The sequence below is a fragment of the Staurois parvus genome, unplaced genomic scaffold (assembly GCF_062004578.1).
Source record: "Staurois parvus isolate SC_StPar_1 unplaced genomic scaffold, SC_StPar_1.0 ptg000002l, whole genome shotgun sequence".
Lineage (NCBI taxonomy): Eukaryota > Metazoa > Chordata > Amphibia > Anura > Ranidae > Staurois > Staurois parvus.
Window position 1 is genome coordinate 2905230 of NW_028317798.1, and position 24172 is coordinate 2929401.

Here is a 24172-nt window from a genome sequence, read left to right on the forward strand (position 1 = left end):
ACACAGTTGCTGACCATCTCTTGTGTTATGTCAACGCAGTCTCTGACCATCTCTTGTATCATTTCCGCACAGTCTCTGACCATCTCTTGTATCATGTCTGCACAATCTCTGACCATCTCTTGTATCATATCCACTATCTCTGGCTAATTCTTGTGTCAGGTTCGCGGGGGGGGAGAGTGTAGCACCATGTTTTACCTCACCAGGTGACACCAACCCTAGTGATGCCACTGGGAATTCTCCCATCTGAGCTATTGTATTCTGATAGCAGGAAGACTTCTCCGCTGTCAGAATACACTGATCAGCACTGCTGGCCATAGCCTGCAGTGTTGACTGAGCAGGGAAAAACAGACAGGGCAATCGACTTCCCCTTCCCATATATGGATCGAAATTAGGCAGCTTCCTGCTGAACCCCTCGAATTTTGATCCATGTATGGCCTGCTTAAGAGCTGTGAAAATGAAGAATAGGCTTCCAGAGAAGCTAGTTCTAGCCTGCTCAGTAGTCTATTTTAAAAAGGCCTGGTTGTGTTTCTAAATGTACAAAATATAACTTGCTATATACAGTATATTAAGAAGAAATAACCCTACAGATTGTTGTTCCAAAGAGCATTTGTTTGCCATAAGGAATCAAGAAGGATTTTTTTTCCTTTTGGAAAAAAAAATGGACAGTTTTTTGCCTTACTCTGGATCAACTGCAGGTTTAGGGTCCTGAGGATGACGTTTTTTTTATTTATTTTTGTCCGGTTGAATTTGATGGACATGTGTCCTTCTCAACCTGATGTAAATCTCTCCATATATTACACACAGTATGTAAACTAAGAATGCTGTTTATTTTCTGCATGAACAATTGTTACAACAATTGGCTTCTGGTCCGGTTGCTTCCAAACATATCAGAATACAATGGAGACAGCAGTGACCTGAGGGGTGGGACAGCAAAGGTACAAAAATGAGTGTACATAATGAGTGGGATGAAATTGTAAAGGGGAAGGGGGGGTGAGGGGGTCCCCTATCTTTTAAAGCCATGGGGTCTAAACACTATTGAATTGTTTGTGATCAATTTCTTTTCTTGTAAGTTTGCTTGTACAAAGGCAATACATTGATTATCATTGATGAGGTGTTATACCCAATAGTACCTGACTAGGGCTCAGCTGCAAGGTGTGATGAATTTAGAGTTAAAATTAGCTATGATTTATGACAAGCATCCTTTACTGTATGAGCAAGACCAAAATATATGTATATATATACATATATGTACCAGTATGAACATTTCACTTGGGCCAGGAGAGGGAGGGTAGGGTCAAACCTAGGGCCTTAATCTCATTGCTTGCTGTAAAGCTCTACCACATCCTCCAGTGGTGCTAATGTCTGTCCCAGCTATCCAACAATCCAATATCAGAGCCTATAATGACTGGTAAGACTCTACTGCTGGATTCTTTAAGAATAAACTCCAAGCGAACATATGAATACACAAAAGATACATATACTGCATATGAGCTGTTTTATCTGACATGTTGATTTGTATTTCTACCCATCCAGTCCTGAGCCTCGAAACATCTCTGCCACACCGGACAGTCCTGATTGATTTTTCTGCAGTTTCACTTTCATTTACAGGTTTCCTCCCCATCCCACTTGGCAGTGGGGACAGTGAAAGGAGAATGGGCACACTGATGAGCTAATCTCTCTGTCTGCCCTTTTTTCTTATCCGCATGTTCCTTGCATTTCAACACACCTGATTGGCTTCTTATGCTGCTTCTCCTTCCCATTTTCTGAGCGCTGCTGTACACTACACGAGGCTGATACCAAGTCAAGAACTATACTATAATATAATATACTATACTACACAAACATTAGCACTAAAAAACAATGGGCACCAACAGCCCTGCATACATAATAAAGTCACTCATGGATTGTGGAAGTCTTCCGATATCATTGTAAAAGCAGTTCCTTTATCAAAACTTTAGATAATGTGTAGGCCTTGCTGCAGGTTGGGGAGATCCTTAGGCAGTGTACCAAGACAAAAACAATAAAGAGGGCACACCAATCTTGTGCATTACCATAAGAGTGATTTATTTAGATATTCACTATATTGAATTTTTTGGTATTTTGATAAATCACTTTTTTGGTAATGCAGGAGGGTTGATGCTCTGTTTGTATGCTTGCATATAAAATAACACTTAAAGAATAAGTTCACCTTTAGTAACATGTTACATGTTACACCCATATCTAGGTAAGTTACTAAATGAGCAGACATCCTGGCAGGACAAAAAAACACGGCTTTAAAAATGCGGCAAAAGCTGTGATTTGCACCCCTGCATTTATTTACAGTACATTTGCATTCTTTTGGTGTTACTGTATTCTGTTGGCCAGAATATTATTTTATTCTGGCTATCAGAATGCATTAATGCGCAAACACGCCTAAACGTGTCTAGCTTTTTTCTGTCCAAACACCGCTCTCCTGCATATGCCGGTGTATGAGTCTTTCTAGCTTGTAAACACTTATGTGTACATGGAGACACTGGCTGACATACAGGCGTGTTACAGACTGAAAAAATAAACGTCTGTAAAAGAAGGGTTTTTTTGCCCAATGTGCATGAGGCCTTAAAGTATATGTAAACCTTCACCTTGTAAAACAACCCATTCAGTTTAAAATAGAAATGAAAAGCACATTTGTGTATACATAAAAAAAACCATACTGTGTGTGTGTCTGTGTGTGTGTGTGTCTGTGTCAGTGTCAGTCAGGACAAGCTTGATCATTGGGTTAGCTCCCCATGCATAGCCAGAAAACTGACCACTGCCACACTGTGCTCCCTGGCCTAGTGTAGTCAGTTTCAATAGGAAATCAGAGGGACTGGCAAGAACACCAGGGATTCCACACAAAGGAAGCAATACAAAGAGAACAGAGTACTTTTCCATACAAGTACATGATTCAGCAGGAGCATATCAGGAATATGAAATGTTGGGTTTACATATTCTTTAATGATTACAGAGCTACATTAATGCATGTCTATTCAATGTGCCTAGAATTATCCAACTTTAACATGTGCTTACACACTCAACTCAAAGAGTGTTTTTTGGCTATCTTGATCTTGTGAGGTTTTCTTTTTTTTATTGCAGGCTTACTTTGCACCTGTTGATGTTACCAGTATTAGCCCTTTTCATCACCCTAGGATGCACATTTTCACTGATTCCTACAAGCGTACATGCAGACGCACAGTTCATTTGCATGTTCGGCTAACCTTTCATTGCAGGACAAACCTCGGAGCCCCCCACTGACAGAATAAGAGCATGAGTTGTGTAGTCTAGTGCAAGCTGACCACATCACAATTTGAAGATGTCCATCTGTCACTTGTGCAGCCAGTGGCAGTAGCGAAGACGTAGATCCTTCAGTTTCATTGATACACTTTATGTGTGTTAGGTAATTTTTTTTCTCAAGGAGTTTAGTTATATTTCATTGGATGGGGCTTAGTGATGCTGGGGAAGCATGGCGCTGAAGAAGTCAAGGAACATAAAAACTATTTGGAAGATGTACATGGTGCATGGTGACAGATCTTTGTTAATTTGTTTATATACAAATTGCAGTGACAGATTTATTTTAAAGTATTTTACCATAAAAAAACAGAACTCTTTTTAAAGAGTCTGATGCAACTACAGCACAATACCATATGTGTTGGCAGACAACAAACACATTTACAACATCTTTTTAAAATGACCATCAAACAAGGTTAGTGTCAATTTTCTGAAAACAATTACAAGACGGAGATTTCAGCAAAACTTACTTGGCTGTCATGTTGATATTCCTGCCCTTGCACTTTACAGAGATGACTGTTCTTGTCTTCTAGGTGGTGATGAGGTCTGTCCATGGCAACATTCCAGTTCACACATGCAGTTTGATGTAACTGAAAAATGAGACCAACCGGTCAAAACACTTTCACCAGCAAATAAAATTATACATCCTGCAGATATGAAACAGTAAAAGGAAATTTACTTGTGTGATTCCCGTAGTAAAATATACCTGCTGCACAATATTATAGGAACTTGTTTTCAATAACAGCCTCTAATGAGGATCTCAGTTAGGGCTTTCCTTGTGTAGGCACAGACTTTACCTATGAAACCTGATATTCAGGTACATCAAAATGCAGATCGCCATGTGATACTGCTCCACCATACACAAGAAAGATCATTAAATGCACACCTACAATGTTTCACTGACAAATACCCATAAGGCAAGAATGGAACAATGGGTTTGAGCAGAATGAATCCTAGTAGTTAAAAATTATGTAAAAATAAAAACAAACGACTAACATCATTGGCACAAACACCTAATCTTTTTAGGTTTTTTTTTTCTCAGTGGGACCAGGTACTCTTTGGACCTTTAAAACTGAACTCTGGGACAAGCAAATATTGTCTAAATTAGCAGTGGTCAATGTTCTTGACATGAGGGGCCTCAAGTGTAGTCCTCAACATCACCAAAGGACTGCACTAGAATTCAGTGTCAGAGACAGAAGACACAGGGTATAGATAAACTATAGGCATGATATGAGAGATGGCCAGTCTGTGGACATGTTACAGGAGATGGTCAGAGACTGTGGACGTCATACTGGAGATGGTCAGAGACTATGGACATGGTACAAGAAATGGTCAGAGACTGCAGACATGGTATAGGAGATGGTCAAAGACTGCAGATACAATACAAGAGATGGTCAAAGACTCTATACATGATTTAAGAGATGTTCAGAGACTGTGGACATGATACAGGAGATGGTCAGAGACTGTGGACATAACACAAGAGATGGTCAGAGACAATGGACATGCTGCAGGGGGCTATCAAAGACTGTGAACATGCTATAGTGGTTGTTGCAGACTGGGGACATGCTCCAGGAGACAGTCATAAACCAAAGACCTATTGCATGAGACAGTCAGAAATCACTGCTATAACAGGGATTAGTGTCTGCAGTTGCACACACACAGTGCCAAAAGACCACAGGTTTAAATACAAGAGGGATTCTTACTTGAATCATGTTGTGCTTTGTGTATTGCGTCCAGATCTGTGCAGTAATCAAGTGCAAAACGTTTCCTTTATGTAGGAGCAAGGACCAGTCACTGCTGCTCTCTCTCCTTGTGTAGTGTGACTGGTCTTGTCTTTGCCCCTTCTGTAGTTACCTGCAGGTAGCCTGTGGGGATCCTTCCCACAGCTGGTGTCACTGCTACTTTTATATTGTAATAACTGGGTTTATAAAGGCATCTTATGTACACTGCTCAAAAAATTAAAGGTACAGTTTTTAATCAGAGTATAGTGTCAAGTCAATTTAACTCCTGGGATATTTATCTAGTCAGCTAAGTAGCAGAGGGGGTTGTTAATCAGTTTCAGCTGCTTTGGTGTTAATTAAATTAACAAGTGCACTAGATGGGCAACACTGAGATGACCCCCAAAACAGGAATGGTTTTACAGGTGGAGGCCACTGACATTTTTTTCTCCACTCATCTTTTCTGGCTGTTTTTCATTAGTTTTGCATTTGGCTAGGGTCAGTGTCACTACTGGTAGCATGATGCGATACCTGGACCCTACAGAGGTTGCACAGGTAGTCCAACTCCTCCAGGATGGCTCATCAATACGTACCATTGCCAGAAGGTTTTCTGTGTCTCCCAGCACAGTCTCAAGAGCATTGAGAAGTTTCCAGGAGACAGGCAGTTACTCTAGGAGAGCTGGACAGGGCCGTAGAAGGTTCTTAACGCATCAGCAGGACCGGTATCTGCTCCTTTGTGCAAGAAGGAACAGGATGAGCACTGCCAGAGCCCTACAAAATGACCTCCAGCAGGCCACTGGTGTGAATGTCTTCACCAAACAATCAGAAACAGACTTCACGAGGGTGGCCTGAGGGCCCGACGTCCTCTAGTGGGCCCTGTGCTCACTGCCTGGCACCATAGAGCTTGATTGGCATTTGCCATTGAACTCCTGAACTGGCGCCCTGTGATTTTCAGAGATGAGAGCACGTTCACCCTGAGCACATGTGGCAGACAGAAAAAGGGTCTGGAGATGCCTTGGAGAACGTTATGCTGCCTGTAACATCGTTCAGCATGACTGTTTTGGTGGTGGGTCAGTGGTGGTCTGGGGAGGCATATCCATGAAGGGATGCACAGACCTCTACAGGCTAGATAATGGCATCCTGACTGTCATTAGGTATCGGGATGAATGCCTTGGACCATTTGTCAGACCCTACACTGGTGCAGTGGGTCCTGGGTTCTTCCTGGTGCACAACAATGCTCGTCTTCATGGGGCAAGAGTATGCAGGCAGTTCCTGGAGGATGAAGGAATTGATACCATTTAATGTCCCCCACGGTCGTCTGACCTAAATCCAATAGAAGGCCTCTGGGATATCATGTTTCTGTCCATCTGACACCACCAGGTTGCACCTCAGACTGTTCAGGAGCTCAGTGATGCCGTGCTCCAGATCTGGGAGGAAATACTACAGGACACCATCCGTCGTCTCATTTGGAGCATGCCCAGACTTTGACAGGCATGCATAAAAGCACGTGGGGGCCATACAAACTACTGAGTACCATTTTTGCGTTGCTGCAATGAAATTTCAGAAAAATGGACTAGCCTGTTGCATCATTTTTTCCTTTTCGATTTCCATCAAGCTATGGGCAGCCTTGCGTTCCTAACACATTACCCAGTCCACATAAGTATAACCAGCATGATATTTTTCCCCATTGAGATCTGATGTGTTTTCAAAGTGTTCCTTTAAATTTTTTTGGGCAGTGTACATAAAGTAGATTTATAGTTTTGTAGTTATTTAGAAACAGCTAAACAAAAGTGCCCATACCTGGAGTTCAGCTTTAAGTTTGCCCTATGGTTTCTAGGCTGTGTGTACCAGCTTCTGAATCCCCAATGGACTGGTGCACCTATGAGTTATACATCTCTTTGGCTCCCTTTAGAATCAATGTTGAGAACCTGCTATTGCTGGAAGTATTTTGCTGTTGTACACAGAAAGGTTGGAAAAGTTTTATGATCTTTTTGAAACTATTTCCTTTTATAACTAGAAAAGGGAACTAGACTTTTATAGTAGATGCAAAACAACATATCATTAGCCACGATGAAAAGAAAATCCATGCAGGGAATATGGCAATCAGAACAAGCTCAAACTCCAAGCATCAAAGTGGATGACCAAACCTTACAGGTACAACTTCCAAGGCAGGTATGGACTGCCCATGCCCTATGGAAGGACTGGGTGAAGGATTACTTAAAAGCCTCATGCACACATAAACACCATCCGTGAATAAATATAAATCTTCCTACCTGCCTGAACAGTATCTACATGGAACAATATTGGAAGAGAAAGTTGGAGGAAATCCATGCCCTACAACAAACTTTTCTGCAGGTAATATGCCTGTGCGTGGCAGAGTTCCAAAACATTATGCCAGTTATAATCACAAAATACTGATAACAGATAAAGACCAAATGGAGCATCCAAGTCTGCTTATTTATTCAAGCTTTAGTGCTTGAATGGCCATCTGTCACAGAGAAAGTCCGGACAAAGCCAAAGGGCTAAATCAATCAGGTTATGGGGTTCTTTTAGAATCACTGGTAGCAGGCAATAGAGACATAAAATGGGACAATGCTTCTGTACTGAGTTTACATTGGTAATTAAATAATAAAAATGACATCTTCCTGCTAGAACTGAGGCGCGGGCAGAGCTGAAATCGCATTGTCCAGCCTCTCCCTGCAGCAGTATTGCTGGCTTATTGCAACCAGCAGTAGATCACTGTTAAAATTGATCTGTTACTGTAGAGCTGCATGTGAAGCCTGAATTAGATCTCCAGTGTCCAGATCTAGCACCCCCATGAAAAAGGTAAAAAAAAAAAAAACAGATATTAATAGATGTAATGAAATCATTTTAAAAATCTTATCCCTTTTTAATCTAGGGTCACACCAAATATGTTGGATGTTCTGGGTGACGTTTGTAGTTACCACATAAGCAAGTGCAATGTCATTCAGACATTTAAAGCATTTGTGCTCACCTTAACACTTTAAAAATCATCCATGATTACTTTTAATGCTGCACGCTGCAACACACAGCAATGATGATGCTATTGGAATTATACCCATGAAACTGTTGTTTCACATTGTGGTTTCTTTTATTGTTTCAGTGACATTTATTTAATTGTATACAATAGCCTTTATTTATTACAGGTATTTATATTTATTTCAGGTACTTATATAGCGCCGTCAATTTACGCTGCGCTTTACATATATATTGTACATTCACATCAGTCCCTAACCCTCAAGGGGCGTACAATCTAAGGTACCTAATTCACATTTATACATACTAGGGCCAATTTAGACAGGAGCCAGTTAAACTACCAGTATGTCTTTGGAGTGCGGCCTTTTAGACCCTGCATGTCTCAATAGAGAGAACCTGTCACCCAAAAATAATCACATAGGGAACTTTATGTCCCCTGTGTTATGAAAAAAAAAGTTAAGTAAAAAAAATAGTTACACCCAAGCACATAACATCCCCCCCAAAAAATGATGATTCCCCCCACCATGACATATACGCACGTACGAATATAAACGCACACATTTTGGTGCCTGCACAGGAAAACGTCAATACATGTTACATATCGCCACGCATGCCAGAGTGAGAGCAATAATTCTAGCACCAGACCTCCTCTGTACCGCTAAACTGATGACCTATAAGGGCTTTTGAAGCGTCTTCTATAGAGAATATAGGGTACTGACGTTTGACGCAATTTCATAGGCGCACACAAATTTAAGGTTTGGCATGTTGGGTATCTATTTACTCGGCACAACCTCGTCTTTTATATTTTACCCCAAAGATAATTTATTGGGTAATTTATTGCGTTTATTTGTCCTAAAATTCACTTTAGTGTGATTTTTTTATTACATTTTGCGTTTCCTAGACCTTTGCAATAATATCATGTGACATACAAAATTGTAACTACCACTATTTCCTTCTCTAGGGTGTCTGCTTTCTGAAAATATATAATGTTTGGGGGGGTTTGTGTAATCTTCAGGCCTAAAATAATTTTTTTAAATGTATGCAAAAATGGCTCTGGCAGCCAAAGGGTTAAATATGTTCTTAAAGTACATCTACAGCAAACTCCAACAGGATGGCATTTAGCTTGCTAAGAAAGTGTATTTCCTGAACAATTGCCTTTTTTTTTTCTAAAATAGAGTTTTCATCTTTTATCGTCCTTTTTTTTGCAATTCACTGTTGCTGATGTCCTCTAGCTTTTATTGTTGTCATTTACTGTCTACATGCAATCTGTTTCAGATTCACACCACTGGACAGGCAGAACATGCCTGTGCAATGCCACTTGTAGCCTCAATCTGAAGTAGTTGTGGCAGGCTAGTAATTGAGAGATGACTGTCATCCCTTAACAGGAAGTGCTTGAATGAGGTCTTTTATGGCAGGATCACCAGATTATTTTTTTAATGAAGCTGCAGATTTAAAAAGATTGGAATCAATGTTTGAAATTACAGTAACATGTTTCTGCCTGAACCCCATACACGTATGTAAGAATTCTCATTACTTTGTAGAGGTTCCTTTCACTTCCAGTTGCATCCCTAGGACAGAAAGTGAAGGAAATTCTCCTCCTCAGAACTCAGGAAACAGAAAAATAAACTAGCAGGGGTTTAACCCTTCCCTACTTTATTCAAAAGTAAAAATAAAATACATACACTTTATGAATTTAGTGGATAAACTCAGTTTTTTATTGGTTTCCAAACAATGCAAATGTAGCACTACCCCCTTAGGAGTCACTAGATATTTGGGTCCCCCTATAGTCCTGCACAGCCTGGCAACACGTGTTTGCTTACCCGCACCAGGAGACAGAAACCAGTCCTTGAGCTTTGTTTTGAAGTTTTATTAGGCTAATTAGAACTAGGATGAGGTAAGGGGTATATGGGATGCCCACGGGAAAATGGAAATTGAGGACAAACTCCTTAGCAACTATGTACAAGTCTTTATAGCAACATTTCTTTTCTGGAGAACTAGCCAGCATCTCCTGTAGTGCCACCCCAGACCTTTCCTTTCCTCATCCAGCTGTTCTGGGTGAATCCCTGGATAGGGGATCCAGTGTCTGCCACTGCAATGGGAAACAGTCCAGGGTAAGATAGCAAATCTGAGTGCTCCTTTGCCCTTGCTGGCCCAGGGGGTGTAGGTTTATTCACTTTGTTCCTCTTCCTGTGCTGCCGGTGGGTTGGTGGCTGCTACCAGGCTTCATAGCTGGGCGCTCCTTCCCTGCCTCACAGGTGGTCCTCTCTCAGGGGGCCAATGACGTGCAAGCTTTCCACATTCCATGATCCTCTGCCTGCAGGTGAGCCTCTCTCCATCTGGGCCCCCTCACAGGCTCCTGTCTTCAGCCTCACATCCCTCTCTCTCTCTTCCAACTCTCCCTGCTGAGCATTCTCAGTCACTATTAAGGGCTGTCCTGGCCCCAAGCCAAGCCTGTGGTGGGGGATTGGCCAGGTTCCCTCAAGAGTACAAGTCAGCCACTCCTCAGATCCACCCACTGCATCTAGATCTTCCTCCAAAGCTCTAGAGCAGGGGGAAATTCTAGAGAGGCTGGCCTGCAGATACTCTCAGCTCTGACCACAATTTTAACTCCAGACTATTGCACCCAGGCTGTTACTCATCCCTCATCTCTAACAATCAGGACTCTAACTCCCCCTAGCTATCTAGGAGGTTACTACACAAAAGTGCCACGATTACCACTTGGTAGTGACTGTATAAAGGACAAGGGGGCATCAGAGGATAGAATATTTTACCATCAGTTTATTTAGGGGTTTTTGTATTTTAATTAAATGATAAGCTTTGAATAGCTTGCAGTAATGTCTTAAAAATCTACAATGGAAGTTAAAACAGGACTGGGGTACTTTCCGAACCTTTAATGACTAGATATCCAGTCCAAATACTCTATAAGGCTTCTTTTCATGGGCAGCTGGGGAGTGGTAAAATTAGGCAGTTGAGCCGTGGCTTTACTACCACCCCATCCCCACTGCCCAGTTGCAAGTTAACATGGCCACCAGCTTGTTCATAGTTGTGTGGTCGCAGTGTGGTGTATCACACGTTTTACCAGCTGCCACATTTCAAGTGAATGAGGTCACACTTCAACACCCTGTAAACGCATGTCATGCATGCAGTTGCAGTGCTGCAGATTTTAACAATCAGGGAGGAGGAAACTTATCACCTCTGAGCTTCCTTATAAATTTCTCTGGAAGACAATCCACCATGAACTGCTTTTCAGAGGGGCGGTGTACAACTGTATAAGGCTTCTTTGCACATGCAGCTGGGGAGGGAGTGGTAAGAATAGGTTGATCAGCCATAATTTTACCCTCCCACTACCCATTTGCAAGTTAATTCATCTACTGGCAATGTTAGTTTATATTGTGGCATGGTGGTGCAAACTTTCAAGGATTAAAAAAGACAGTGAGGAGGAGACATATCACCTCGGAGCTTCCGTACAAATTCCCCTTGATAGCAATCCACCATGAATCTCTTCAGGGAACAGTGTAGACTGCCGCAAGTGTAAATGAAGCCTAAATCTCCAAACATGGAAAGGTTTCTACACAGTAAGAGCTGTGAAAATGTGGAATATACTTCCTCAAGAGTTGGTTCTGGCCAGCTCAGTGGATTGCTTTAAAAAAGGCCTGGATTCTTTCTTAGATACACAGAATATAACTGGATACTAATATTTATAGGTAAAGTTCATCCAGGGAATATCCTATTGCCTCTCGGGGGATCAGTAAGGATTTTTTTTCCCTGCAGGAGCAAATTGTATCATGCTTTGCTGGGTTTTTTTGTCTTCCTCTGGATCAACTGTGAGTATAGGATTAGAACTTTTTTTTTTTAATGGTTGAACTGGATAGACTTTTGTCTTTTTTCAGCCAGACTAACTATGTAACTAATAGTATCAGTATGTCTTTGTTAATTTGACAATAACTCTATGACTAATTTATCCACCTAATCTAACTGTGACATTGTTGTGTTTTAAGTAATATAAAGCTTTTTTTTTTTTTTGCATTTTTATTTATAAATTTTTCCATACAAAGACAATAGAAAATCACTCTGCATGTTACAATTGGTGTCTCATAGTACGAATTGCAAAGTTGAGCCAAAATGATAGGCCAGACTTAAGTTTGGATAAGTGTCATACAATATGATATATAGACAGTAAGTCCAGGCAGTGGGGGTCTAGAGGCCAGTTCCCTTAGACCAGCAATGGGCAAACTATGGCCCGCGGGCCGTATACGGCCCGGCGGACCTTTTAATCCGGCCCGCGGAGCGTGATACTGTCAGGATGTGTGTAGGCGGGGCAGCGTGACGAATGTGAGGGGAGCTAGGCTCCTCTCACAGTCCGCCCTGAAGACCGGAACGGCGCGGGAACACGGCGAGAGGAACGCGCGGAGCAAAGGTAAGTAAATTGACACAGGGGGGACTTGGGGACTTAATATGGGGAATGAATTACTATAGGGGGGGATGAATTACTATAGGGGGGATGAATTACTATATGGGGGATGAATTACTATATGGGGGATGAATTACTATATGGGGGATGAATTACTATGGGGGATTAATTACTATATGGGGGATTAATTACTATGGAGGATGAATTACTATATGGGGGATTAATTACTATATGGGGGATTAATTACTATGGGGGATGAATTACTATATGGGGGATGAATTACTATGGGGGATGAATTACTATATGGGGGATGAATTACTATATGGGGGATTAATTACTATGCTTACTATGGGGGAATATTACTATACTTACTATGGATGACACATACACATCATTCATCTACTCTTGGTCTGGCCCCTGGGTCCAATATATGAACCCATTGCGGCCCTCAAGTCAAAAAGTTTGCCCACCCCTGCCTTAGACGGTGACACCATGCAGTAATATAAAGCTGCCTTCTACTAGTACTGTGCCCTGCCATTGTGTGAGAAGGGTTAAGTTTCAACCAGGATACTCCTCTATACAGGTTGATGGACTCCAGGATGTGTGTTTGGTAAGTGGAAACTGGTTATTCAGTCTCCTCTGGGAATAGTAAACCTTGGACAGATGGATTTTTGATCCTGAAAGTTTTGTAGAAACTGGGAAGGGATGAAGCCTCCACTCCTGGGTCCACATTCTGATGGCAACCAGCACACTGATTGTACAGGTATACTTAGGGTTTTTGTGAAAGAGTTGACTACATTTGATAGTTTTCCCCATGCCAAGGAATCCTTGTGGCTGCAAGGAAGCAACTAGAGTTGGTGTATATAATGGTTGAGAGGACAGTCTGTGGACAATAGTACATAAGTAATGGAGGAGGCTAAAGAAAGAATTGATTATTGGCAGAGAGATGTTGACTAGCCCCTGCATTAGTGACCTTTTGTGATGTTTGGAAATTTCTTTTAAAAAAAGTGAGCAAGGAAATCCATAAACAGACACATTGGTGAGTAGCTGGATCCTTGGAGGTGCTACCGCAGCTAATTTCCCACATGTGGTGGAGTTTGCAAAGCAGAAAAGAAGAGCCTGCAGGAGGAAAGAGTAGCCCTTAAAGAGACAGTGCTCTATTTTGCTGGAAAAAAACTGTAAAAATGTGCTGTGGCGTGCTCAAAGACTGACTGCAATATGTGGCATTCGAATAAGAAAGACAACCTTGAAAAGATGGTTGCGATGTCGCCACCTGTGAAAGCTCCACAGGTGCCCAAACAGAGCCTGCCTATCTGGGAACCTGCTGGAGACCGGAGTAAATGTCTGTTGGCAGCAGTGACCCTAGCTACTGCAACTGGAAAACCCATTCTGAGCACTATGAGATAATCGGAAGCTCAAGAGGAGTGCTGTAGCACCACTTGTGAGATTAGGCCTGCTGACTGTTTGGCAAAGCTGTTGCCTATCAAACACTGTGGCAAAGCAAAGATGCAAGGAGAGAGGATTTGGATTGTGCAGAAAAGCCAGGGAGCATCATCTGGGAAAGTGTCATCTCTCATAGCAATAGGAGAGCATGTGTCACAGGGAGACGAAAGCTTCAGCACTGGTTCGGCTCAACAATCCCAATGTGTGTTGTCTTTCTGCTTGCCAAGAGGGAAGTTCCTTGACAGAAAGTCAGCCAGTTCCTTGCAAGGCATGTGGCCAGTTGGGGCCATGGTGTAGTAGCCTGTCTTGTGCTCTGGAATACCGCTGGAGATGATAATGATGGGCGTGAGGCTATCTCCACAAGCCCCTATGTTATGGGAAAGTGTTTGATGTTGCCCCTGGCAACAGTGAGAATATTCCTGTTGAGACTGCAGGGGGTTCTGAGGAGGCCTGCTGTTTGTTGGCCCTGTGATCACATGGATGAAATGGACAATCAACGTGAAGAGAAGGAAATGACAGAGTGGTTCCAGATCCCATGCACTCAATTGAAGATGACAACTACTGCAGTGGTAGGTAAGACTGCTAAACATGAGTTGATTGCTGGAACTGCTAATACAGTCATGAACAAACTGGCAGTAAGACTGTGATGGAGTGGGAGGGCCCCCAGGTAGGAGACCTGCTGTGTATGTTCAGACAGTCTTTCCTCCGTACAATACAGTGGGGGAAGAGGTACAAACGCATGTGCAAATGTAATGCTAATTGTAGATAACAATGGCAATGTCAAGTCTACTGATGCTGGGAATGCACCTGCGTCATGTAAACAGAAGGATGAATTAATGTTGTAGCCAAGACCATCCAGCAAAATGTGTTTTAGCCCCTAGCAACAGTGTCTAAGGCCGCAGGGATGGCCCTGGAAACCTCTAAGAAGCTTGTGAGCTAGAGCCAGCGGTTTCCCAGGATAACTATGGTCTCGTCCTGTTGGATGGGCATGTTCTACAACTAGTACTACGAATGAATGAAATCTTCTAAAACTGAAAATGTTTGTGTGTTTAATGAGGCGGCACCTGTTTACAGTGATGAGTTCGGTGATGGAACCTGCTATGGTAAAAATGAATAAATGATTGTGTAATGTTGAGACTTTTCTCTCTTCTGTGTCTTCTTCGGATCCTAGATTAGTGTTGCTGAATACCTTTTTAAAGTGAAACTAAAAGCAAAAACTTTTTTCTTTCATTTCGGATAGAGTAAGTGAGGGTTACAACCCCTATAAGGTTTTTTTTTTTTGGGGGGGGGGTGTTGCCATCTGTGACCCATTGGGGAGATTTTCTTTCACTTCCTGTCCCAGAGCCAAAACCGAATGAGAGAGGGAATCCCTCCGAAGTGAGGGAATCCTGGGATGTCACCAGAGCTAGTGTCCCTATTGGAAGGTTTCCCCTCTATCACTTTTCAGATGGCTTTGGATTTTCTTTTACTTCCATTTTCAATGATATTGGTAAACAGGACATACAGAGGGAGTGAATCTCACCGATGAGGGCACAGACAGCAATAAAAACCTGACGGGGGTTTAATCCCTCTCCACTCTATCCACAACTAAAAAAAAAAAAAACCTTTTTGCCTTTGGTTACACTTTAATTGGAGAATGGAAAAATGAGACTGGGAAAGATTGGTCAAACATTTTACCAATATTGAAAGGGGTCTCTGCATGTAACGGTGGCAGAGATTATTTCTACTGTCAGATGGAGGGACTGCAGAACAGTTTGTCAAGGGTGTGCTTGCTGCAGCAGATATCCCCCACAAGATGGAAGGATGAACACACGGCAGAGGTTTTGTCCGTGACCCATATACGAATTAAAAACGTGGTGCCAAACAAACAGTGTAAGAGGGCATAAGTGTAAGGCCTGGTTCACGCCTATGCTTTTATTTTAGTGCATTTTGCAAATTGCACTGCAGTCCATTTAATGTGGTTTCTTATGGGACACATTCACATCTATGCTTATCCAGCCACTGTGTTGTTGGAAAGTGTCAGGGACTTTTTAAACCCAACGCAGTGCATTTGTGTCTCAATAGATCTGAAGTAGAAATATAGTGCATTTTTGATGCGTTTTGTGTTTGTTTTGTTTTTTTGCCAATAGCAAAGTATCGACTTTGAAGCAACTTTTGATGGGTGCGTCGTTACCCTCTCTGGCACTCAAGTAGCACCAAAAATCGCATCAAAGTCATTACTTACCTATTGGGGCAAAAAAAAAAAAAAGCAGTGGCAAAAATGAGTGTTTAAAAATACAAAACACACTGCAAAATGCATCAATCGCAACATGCAGAGGCTACTTTCAAACTGATCCGCCGCAAAAACACATAGGTGCTTTTACCTCACTTTTGCCGCACTTTCTGAGCATTTTTTAAAGGACGGGAGACTGGAAAACTGCACCAAAAATGCTTTTCAGAGGCGTTTTTCAGGCGATTTCCATTGGTTTCAATAGAGGCGTTTTTGGGGTGTTTTTTTTTTTTTTAGCTCCCCAAACATGCCCCAAAGATGATGCAAGCAGGAGTTTTTACACCGCAAGCGCAATGCCTCTGTGTGAAAACATACATAGTTATACATTGACATACATACAAAAGCATTTTTCTTGTGCTTTTCAGTTGCTTTTTAACACAAAAACACTTCAAAAACTCCTCTGTGTGAAAGTAGCTTAAGGGCCCATTCACACGTGCCACACAGGTTGGAGTGCAAAGCTAGTGTAAATGAACCCTAAGAGGAGAGACTGAAGTCACTGGCCCAAATGTTGGTCCATGTAAAGGTGGTCAGGTGTTGGGTCAGTGGCTGGTAGGGTATAGCGTGCCAGTGGAGTTGGTGTATGGGAGTGTTCCATGGAAGATGCCCACTCTGCTGTGCTTGTGTCCTCTGCAGACGCTGCCAGAAGCTGACAATCAGAATGTCTGAGGACAATGAGGAATGGTCTAATTTATTGCTGATTCAGGATGAGCTGGTTGCCATTGGTCACAGTAATGGCGATTAGTAAATCTGAAGGTCAATTGAATGTGATGGCCGAGGCTAAAGCATGTAGTGAGAGGGGGGATTGCTGAACAGTCACAGCAGAGATAAACGGGACAGTGGAAGTAGGCCCCCTACAGGTTGGGGAGGGTAGTTTGTGGAAAGATCAGCGGAAGTTGAACCCCCCCCCCCCAGTAAAAGGTACTTGGGAAAGTAGAACCGCATAGTAGATCTGTAGGGAGCAGAGAAAGTGGCCAGTTAAGCTGTGAAATGGAACTCTCCTTGAAGTAACTGCTAGTTATACACTGTTGGGATCATCCAAGAAAAAACGTGGTGGGTGCAGTCCCTTCCTTACTCCATGTAACTGTAATGCCAAGGCAGTTTCCTGTCTTTTGGAAAATGGGAGTAATGAGATGAGTAAAGAGTACAATGTTCCCCTTTTAGGTGAAAACCGCTGAAAGGTCCCGTGCTGCCTAGAGCCAGGGACAGTGTATTGTAACTCCTTTTTTTTTTTTTTTTTTTTTGTGTGATGGTTGGAACATTCTTTAAATAAAAATGGGCAAGGAAAGCTCTAAGAAGTAGCAGTGAGTGACTTGAGCTACCAGCTAATTTATTGCAGGCAATGCTGTACATAAATTAAATTTGTAATTTTTTTCCCCACAAATAGAGCTTTCTTTTGGTGGTATTTGATCACCGCTGCGCTTATTTTTTGTGCTATAAACAAAAATGACTGAAAATTTAAAAAAAATATTTTTTACTTTCTGCTATAAAAAAAAAAAATAAAAAAGCTAGTTTCTTCATAAATTTAGACCAATATGTATTCTGCTATATATTTAGTTAAAATACATTCCCAATACGTGCATATTGGTTGGTCTACGCAAAAGTTATAGCATCTACAAACAATGGTATATTTACTGGAATTTTTTTTTTTTTTCTATACTGGCAGCGATCAGCGACTTATAGCGGGACTGTGATATTGCGGCTGGCAATCTGACACTAACTTGAACTTTGTGGAATCCAGTGACACTAAAGCAGTGATCGGTACTAAAAATATACACTGTCACTTTACTAATTACACTGACTGGGAAGGGGTTACACATCTAGGGTGATCAAGGGGTTAAATATATGCCTAGCTATGTGTAATCTGTACTATATGTGCTGTTTTCACTAGTTAATCTGCTGGATTTTATTCCCTGCTCTGCAAGAAAAGAAAATCCAGCACATTGTCGCTGACAGGACTTGTTTATGTAGGCAGAGCTGTATTCTGTCTGTCTCCTAGATGATCGTCCGACACCCCCTGATAGGCTTTTTCTGTGACAAGTCGCAGCAGAAGCGCGCGCACACACGCCCGCTACGAGGGGTTTCAAAATCATGTGTGTGTATATATATGATTTTTCACAGCGCGGCCACCCTGTAGAAGTACATCTGCTATGGCATGATTGGCAAGTGGTTCAAAATAATCTTGTGCATAGTGAGTGCATCCAGAAATAAATACCCTAGCAGCTGTCGGTGAAAGCGGTTTATAAACAAAACCATGTGATCACCACTAATTAGTCCCCAATTACTAGCTTACCTGGCAGCTGTCAGTGGCAGTGCAGGCATGAAATAGGTAGTGTGCCACAGAAATATATTGCAGATTCAAAGGGATTCAAATTTCACAGTTTAGGGAAATTTTTGCATTGTTATACTTTTAATTTTGGTTAGAGTGCAGAAGAAATAGAATTCCTGTCAAGTTTTTATAGGTTTCTGTGTCCCCATTAGGAAATATCATCAACCTTTCTATTTGTTCTGTTTAGTTGTCATAAAAAGTGAAAGAAAATCCCAAATTTTGGGTTGTCCCCAGAACAGTAATAGAGGGGTAATCTTCCAAAGGGGACACTAGTTCTGGTTACACCCGGGGTTTTGCTATGGGACAAGATGTGAATGGAAATCTCCCAAAACGGGGCACAGATTAAAAAAAAAAACAAACCCTCCCTTGCTTTATACAAAATGGGGAAAAAAAGGTTTTGACTTTAGTTCTACTTTAAAGGATGCTATTAGAATATTCTGATTGTGGGAACTAATCCACCATTGCGGAGTGAGGAAGGAATTTGTTTTCTACCATTTGACAATATTGGCCAAAGTTTTTTTTTCCTTTATAACGTATATGATGCTAAGTAGATGTAAGGAGATAAGAGGGATTACAACCCAGGAACTCCTTTCTCCTGGTCCATAATTTGCCTTCCACTGTCCATTAGTAAGAGCATCTTCAACCAACGAAAAATGCTGTTTATTGCTGATCTGTCAGCAGGACTTTCCAATGTTGTCCACTGACGTTATCCTCTCCTGATCTGGTCAAATCTGATGGATCAGAAAAAGTTATTATCGGGCCTTTGGTAAACCTGAAGGCTTCTGTCTCAGGCTTATGGTTACCTGTTGTCTGCCTACTTACATGCAATGAGAATATAAACACGAGACGATGCAGATATTTCCTTGGCTGCCAGCACATTCAATGTGGGATTATATAAATGTACATGTTAAGTATAAAACCCAACAAACATCCCCTTTTGGTCCAGACCAGAGTCATGGATCAGGCTCTAGTATTTTAAGTAGGTTGTAGCAAGGAGGGTTGACTGGAAGTAAAAAACCAACCTTGCAAGGGTTAAATGCTCATTAGGTCTAGGGGTGATGAGAAGGCTGCAGCACTCTCCTTTCCTTCCCTGCTGCAGCACTCTCCTTTCCTTCCAGTGCTCCGTAGTGTAGTCCCTCTGCATCATCTGTTTACCATGTGGCAACTAATCATGAATTGTACTGTATGTAGAGGAGGTAAGTGCGTGATTGCGGCCAGAGCGCCTTCGAGAGGCAGCTGGGGGGGATGTGTGGTATGGTTTTGTGAGAGAATGTGTGAAGGCTGTGCTGGAAAAGCCTGCATGTCTTTATAGATACAACAATTCTACTTCTGCGCTTAGGTGTGGCATCGGTCCTTACGGGGAATTATCTCCCTATATATCAGGCAACTCCAGCACATAACCCAGGTAACGATTTTCCTAAGAAACACTTGACCTTGTTGCTCTCTTTAGACTGGGCAATCTGTGAGCACCAAGCACAAAAGAACAGGAGAAGGTATACCAGTCTTACATTTTTGAGGGTGTGCCCTAGCTCTGAGGAAGAGGGGGTACCCTCGAAATGTATGTGTCTGAAGAACTCTGGGACACCTGCTTGGTCTTACAGGAAGAATACTATCTGTTCTGGTTGTTCTGTTGGAAACTTGTGATGGGCTTCATGCTCTGCATTGCTTGAGTAAATCACGTTTAGGCCCCTTTCAGATGGGGCAGACCCACTTGCTCAGCCGGGGGGATCTCTCTGCTGATCGCCACTGAGCAAGCGGATGACAGCTCTGTGTCTGCTCCGCTGCTGCAGTGAGGACACAGCCCACTGTTTTCTATGGGGCAGTCGGATGGAAATGGACCGCCTGTCCGTTTCCACCTGACTGTCATCCGATACGAGCTGCTGGACAGTCTGTTTTTAGCATACAGGATCAGATGCCCTCAGTTGTCAGTAGACACATGTCCACTGACACCCGCCACTCCATAGAGAGCTATGGATGGTCGGATTGGCCTAAAAAACTGACAGGCAGACCTGATCAGACTGTCAGAGTGAAAGATGCCTTAAATTCCAAATAAATAGAATCTTGGGTAATGCACAAGGCTGGTGCACATTCTCTTGTTCTTTTGTACTTTGGTGAAACTCATGACTGGTCAGAAGGCTGAATGTTTTGTTGATGAATAAATTGTGCTGACACAGCCCCTGCAAAGGGAAAACTCTTCTGTTTTGTATATTATGCAACAGTAACAGATAAACACAGGCAGGAAGCCCTTAAATGCACTTTGGCATCTGGACTGCCTTTCTTCTATTTGAAACCCCTTTTATATATTTTAAATGTCAATTTTTTATTATTCTTTGTGTCAAGTCAAAGTGTGTTTAAATTGAGATATCAAAGAGCAAAGAATCCCAAATTCTAAAGACAATAGACTTCTAATTGACACATTCATGAACTAGACAACTGAGATATGCAACAAAAATAAGTTCATCTTTAGAGAATTCCAGATTTCCTTTTGCTTCAAATAGTTGGTTTGGACCAAGCTGGACCTGGAATTTCCTTGCCACTGGGGCTGTTGTAATAGTTTGTAGAAGGACTGGCTATGTACAGTAAGGGGCGCTCTGTTTGCGGCAGAAGTATTAGACGTTTTCTCTATGCTGCTGGAGAGGACCACGGTCAGTTATCATATATCCCCCATTCAGGAAAAACCTTGTATTTCTATCAGTAAATACAAGGCTTCCTCTGATTAGCCAAATGTTGAGGCAGGTGTATGATGTCACAATCCCCACCTTGGCCAAACAAGATTCGATTCCAAACAAGATGGTCATCATGTTACACAGCTCATTGAATTCATACTTACACACAACTACTTTGTTTTAAATAATGACATCTATTATCAATGTATGGGTACTGCTATGGGAAGTAAAATGGCACCCCAATATGCCAATTTATTTATGGCTGACCTGTAGGAAAAATTCCTGAACAGCATGCAACAAAAACCATGCAGATACTATCGCTATATTTATGATATTTACATCATATGGACAGAAGGTGAAGAAAACCTAAAACAATTTTACTCATTGATCAACACTTTTCATCCATCGATCAAACTAAAAATGGAATAGTCAAACACACGTCGGCTTCCTAGACACCACAGTATACATCAGGGATGACAAGCTTCACACCATAATATACAGTAAACCCACTGACAGATGCAACTACCTCCACAGCTCCAGCTTTCACCCCCAACACATGAAACGGCCATCATACACAGTCAGGCCATCAGATACCACTGAATATGTTCAGACCCAAAAGACAGAGATAAACATCTCGGGACACTAGCAGACTCCTTTCATAAGAAAGGTTAATAGGAAAACTACAGGACCAGCATAAACACAGCCCTGAAAACCTGAAGAGAAAATCTACTCCAATACAAAAAGAAAAAAATAAACAACTGTGTACCTCCAGTAACTACATACTACCCAGTACTAGAAGGAATGCCAAGCTGCGGCTTGTAAAGCGAGCAAAATCCTCTCTTGTATTAAGAGGTATAGACTCCAGAGAGAGAGATATCATATTACCCCGGTACAAATCATTAGACGTCATTTGGAATATGCAGTTCAGTTTTGGGCACCAATACACAAAAAGATCATTGGGGAACTTGAGAGAGTACAGAGAAGGGCAACCAAACTGATAAGAGGCATGGAGGAGATCAGCTATGAGGAAAGATTAGAGGAACTGAATTTATTCTCTGCTGAGAAGAAGAGATTAAGTGGGGATTTGATCAACATGTATAAATACATCAGTGGTTCATATAGTGAACTTAGTGTAGAGCTATTCACCCTGAGGTCATCACAGAGGACAAGGGGAACTCATTATGTCTGGAGGAAAATAAATTTAATCTCCAAACACGGAAAGGTTTCTTCACAGTGAGCGCTGTGAAAATGTGGAATAGACTCCCTATAGAGTAGGTTCTGGCCAGCTCAGTGGATTGCTTCAAAAAAGGCCTGGATTATATCTTCGATACACAGAATATAACTGGATACTAACATTTATAGTTAAAGTTGATCCAGGGAATATCCGATTGCCTCTCGGGGGATCAGGAAGGAATTTTTTCCCAGCAGGTGCAAATTGGATCATGCTTTGCTGGGTTTTTTTGCCTTCCTCTGGATCAACTGTGGGTATAGGATTATAACTTTTTTGTTTTTCTATGGTTGAACTGGATGGACTTTTGTCTTTTTTCAGCCAGACGATGTAACTATGAATACGAAAAATAATCAAATATTTTCAACCCATCATAACAGAGGATGGAACTCCTGAAAGAAATATTTCTGCAACCACCAATACTGGCTTTTAGACAACCCCCGAACCTCAGAAATAAACTAATCCGTAGTAAACTTCCTTCTGATTATGATGTCACAAATAAATAAATGTGCAATAAAAAAAAAACGCTGCAAACTGTGCAACCAAATTAATCCATCAAAAAGTGTCAGACACTCAAAAGGGATCTTCATTATCTCCGGATCATACAGCTGCACCTCCAGTAATGTTGTGTACCTTATCCAGTGCAGAAAATGCAGCAAAGGATCTTATGTTGGCAAAAAGGACAGAAGTTACAAACAAGGATGAATTTGCACAGACATACCATCAAGGAACATAAAGAAAATGACTTCTGCACGCCTGTAGGACACCATTTCTCACAACCGGATAACACTATGGAAGATCTCAATATTTTAGTTCTTAAAGGAAATTTCAAAACTATCCAGGAAAGGAAAACTTTTGAACCAAGAATATTTCTATTTGATACAAAAGATAACGGCCTTAATTTGGACACGGGATTCCTCACACATTAACCAACAGTTTTACGACCCTCTCTGTGAGTGTCATCCCAAAACACCCCCGCCCCCTCCCAATCTTTGCTTTTGTTTTATCTCTGGTCTAATCCTAGTTCCCCTCCCCCTCAAAGATTGTTTCTTTTAACATTCTAAAACTTTGAAGTAGTACAGTGGCTTAGTGGTTAGCACTTCCGCCTGGCAGTACTAGGGTCATTGGTTCGTATCCCAACCACGGCACCACCTGCCTGGAGTTTACATGCTCTCCCTGTGCCTGCGTGGGTTTCCTCCGGGTACTCCGGTTTCCTCCCACACTGCAAAGACATGCAGGTAGGTTAATTGGATCCTGTATAAATTGTCCATAGTATGTATATGTATGAATGTGAGTTAGGGACCTTAGATTATACACCCCTTGAGGGTTCGGGACTGATGTGAATGTACAATATATATGTAAAGCGCTGCGTAAATTGACAGCGCTATATAAGTACCTGAAATAAAAATAAATAAGTAGTACTGCTTGGACCTTGAAGAAGGGGACATACCCCGAAAGCTTGTCCTGAAAACTATGTTAGTGCAAATAAAAAAAGTATCATGGACTTAATTACTTAATAGTACTTAATAGTACTTAATTGTTCTGTTGTAAGTGCACTAATACGGCTACAATCACCTCAAACAAGAAAAAAAAATATTTGTTTTTATATACTGTACACTTCGCTGCTGCTGATGTTTTGCTGTGTCTTTTGTCAAGTAATTTGTTCAGCTAGAATTTATTGTGCTGGCTTTACACTTAAAGAATTTTGTTTGAAATTTTTTGTTTTACAAAAGTTTGTTCTATTTTTCATAGTGACGAGAAAATTCAAAGGAGCTGGATGCTAAATTTTTCCTAAATGAATTTCTAACAAT

At 41.7% G+C, this 24172-nt stretch overlaps 1 protein-coding gene across 1 annotated transcript in view; it reads right to left on the minus strand.

Annotated features, from left to right (window-relative positions):
* Positions 1-24172, minus strand: part of LOC149474727 (serine/threonine-protein kinase Nek6) — a 281492-nt gene that overhangs the window by 172282 nt on the left and 85038 nt on the right. Inside the window, exon 2 of the mRNA XM_089667137.1 lies at positions 3774-3893. Within this exon, the coding sequence (XP_089523263.1) occupies positions 3774-3857 (84 nt within the window). The 5' untranslated portion in view covers positions 3858-3893. The remainder of the gene's footprint in view (positions 1-3773; positions 3894-24172) is intronic.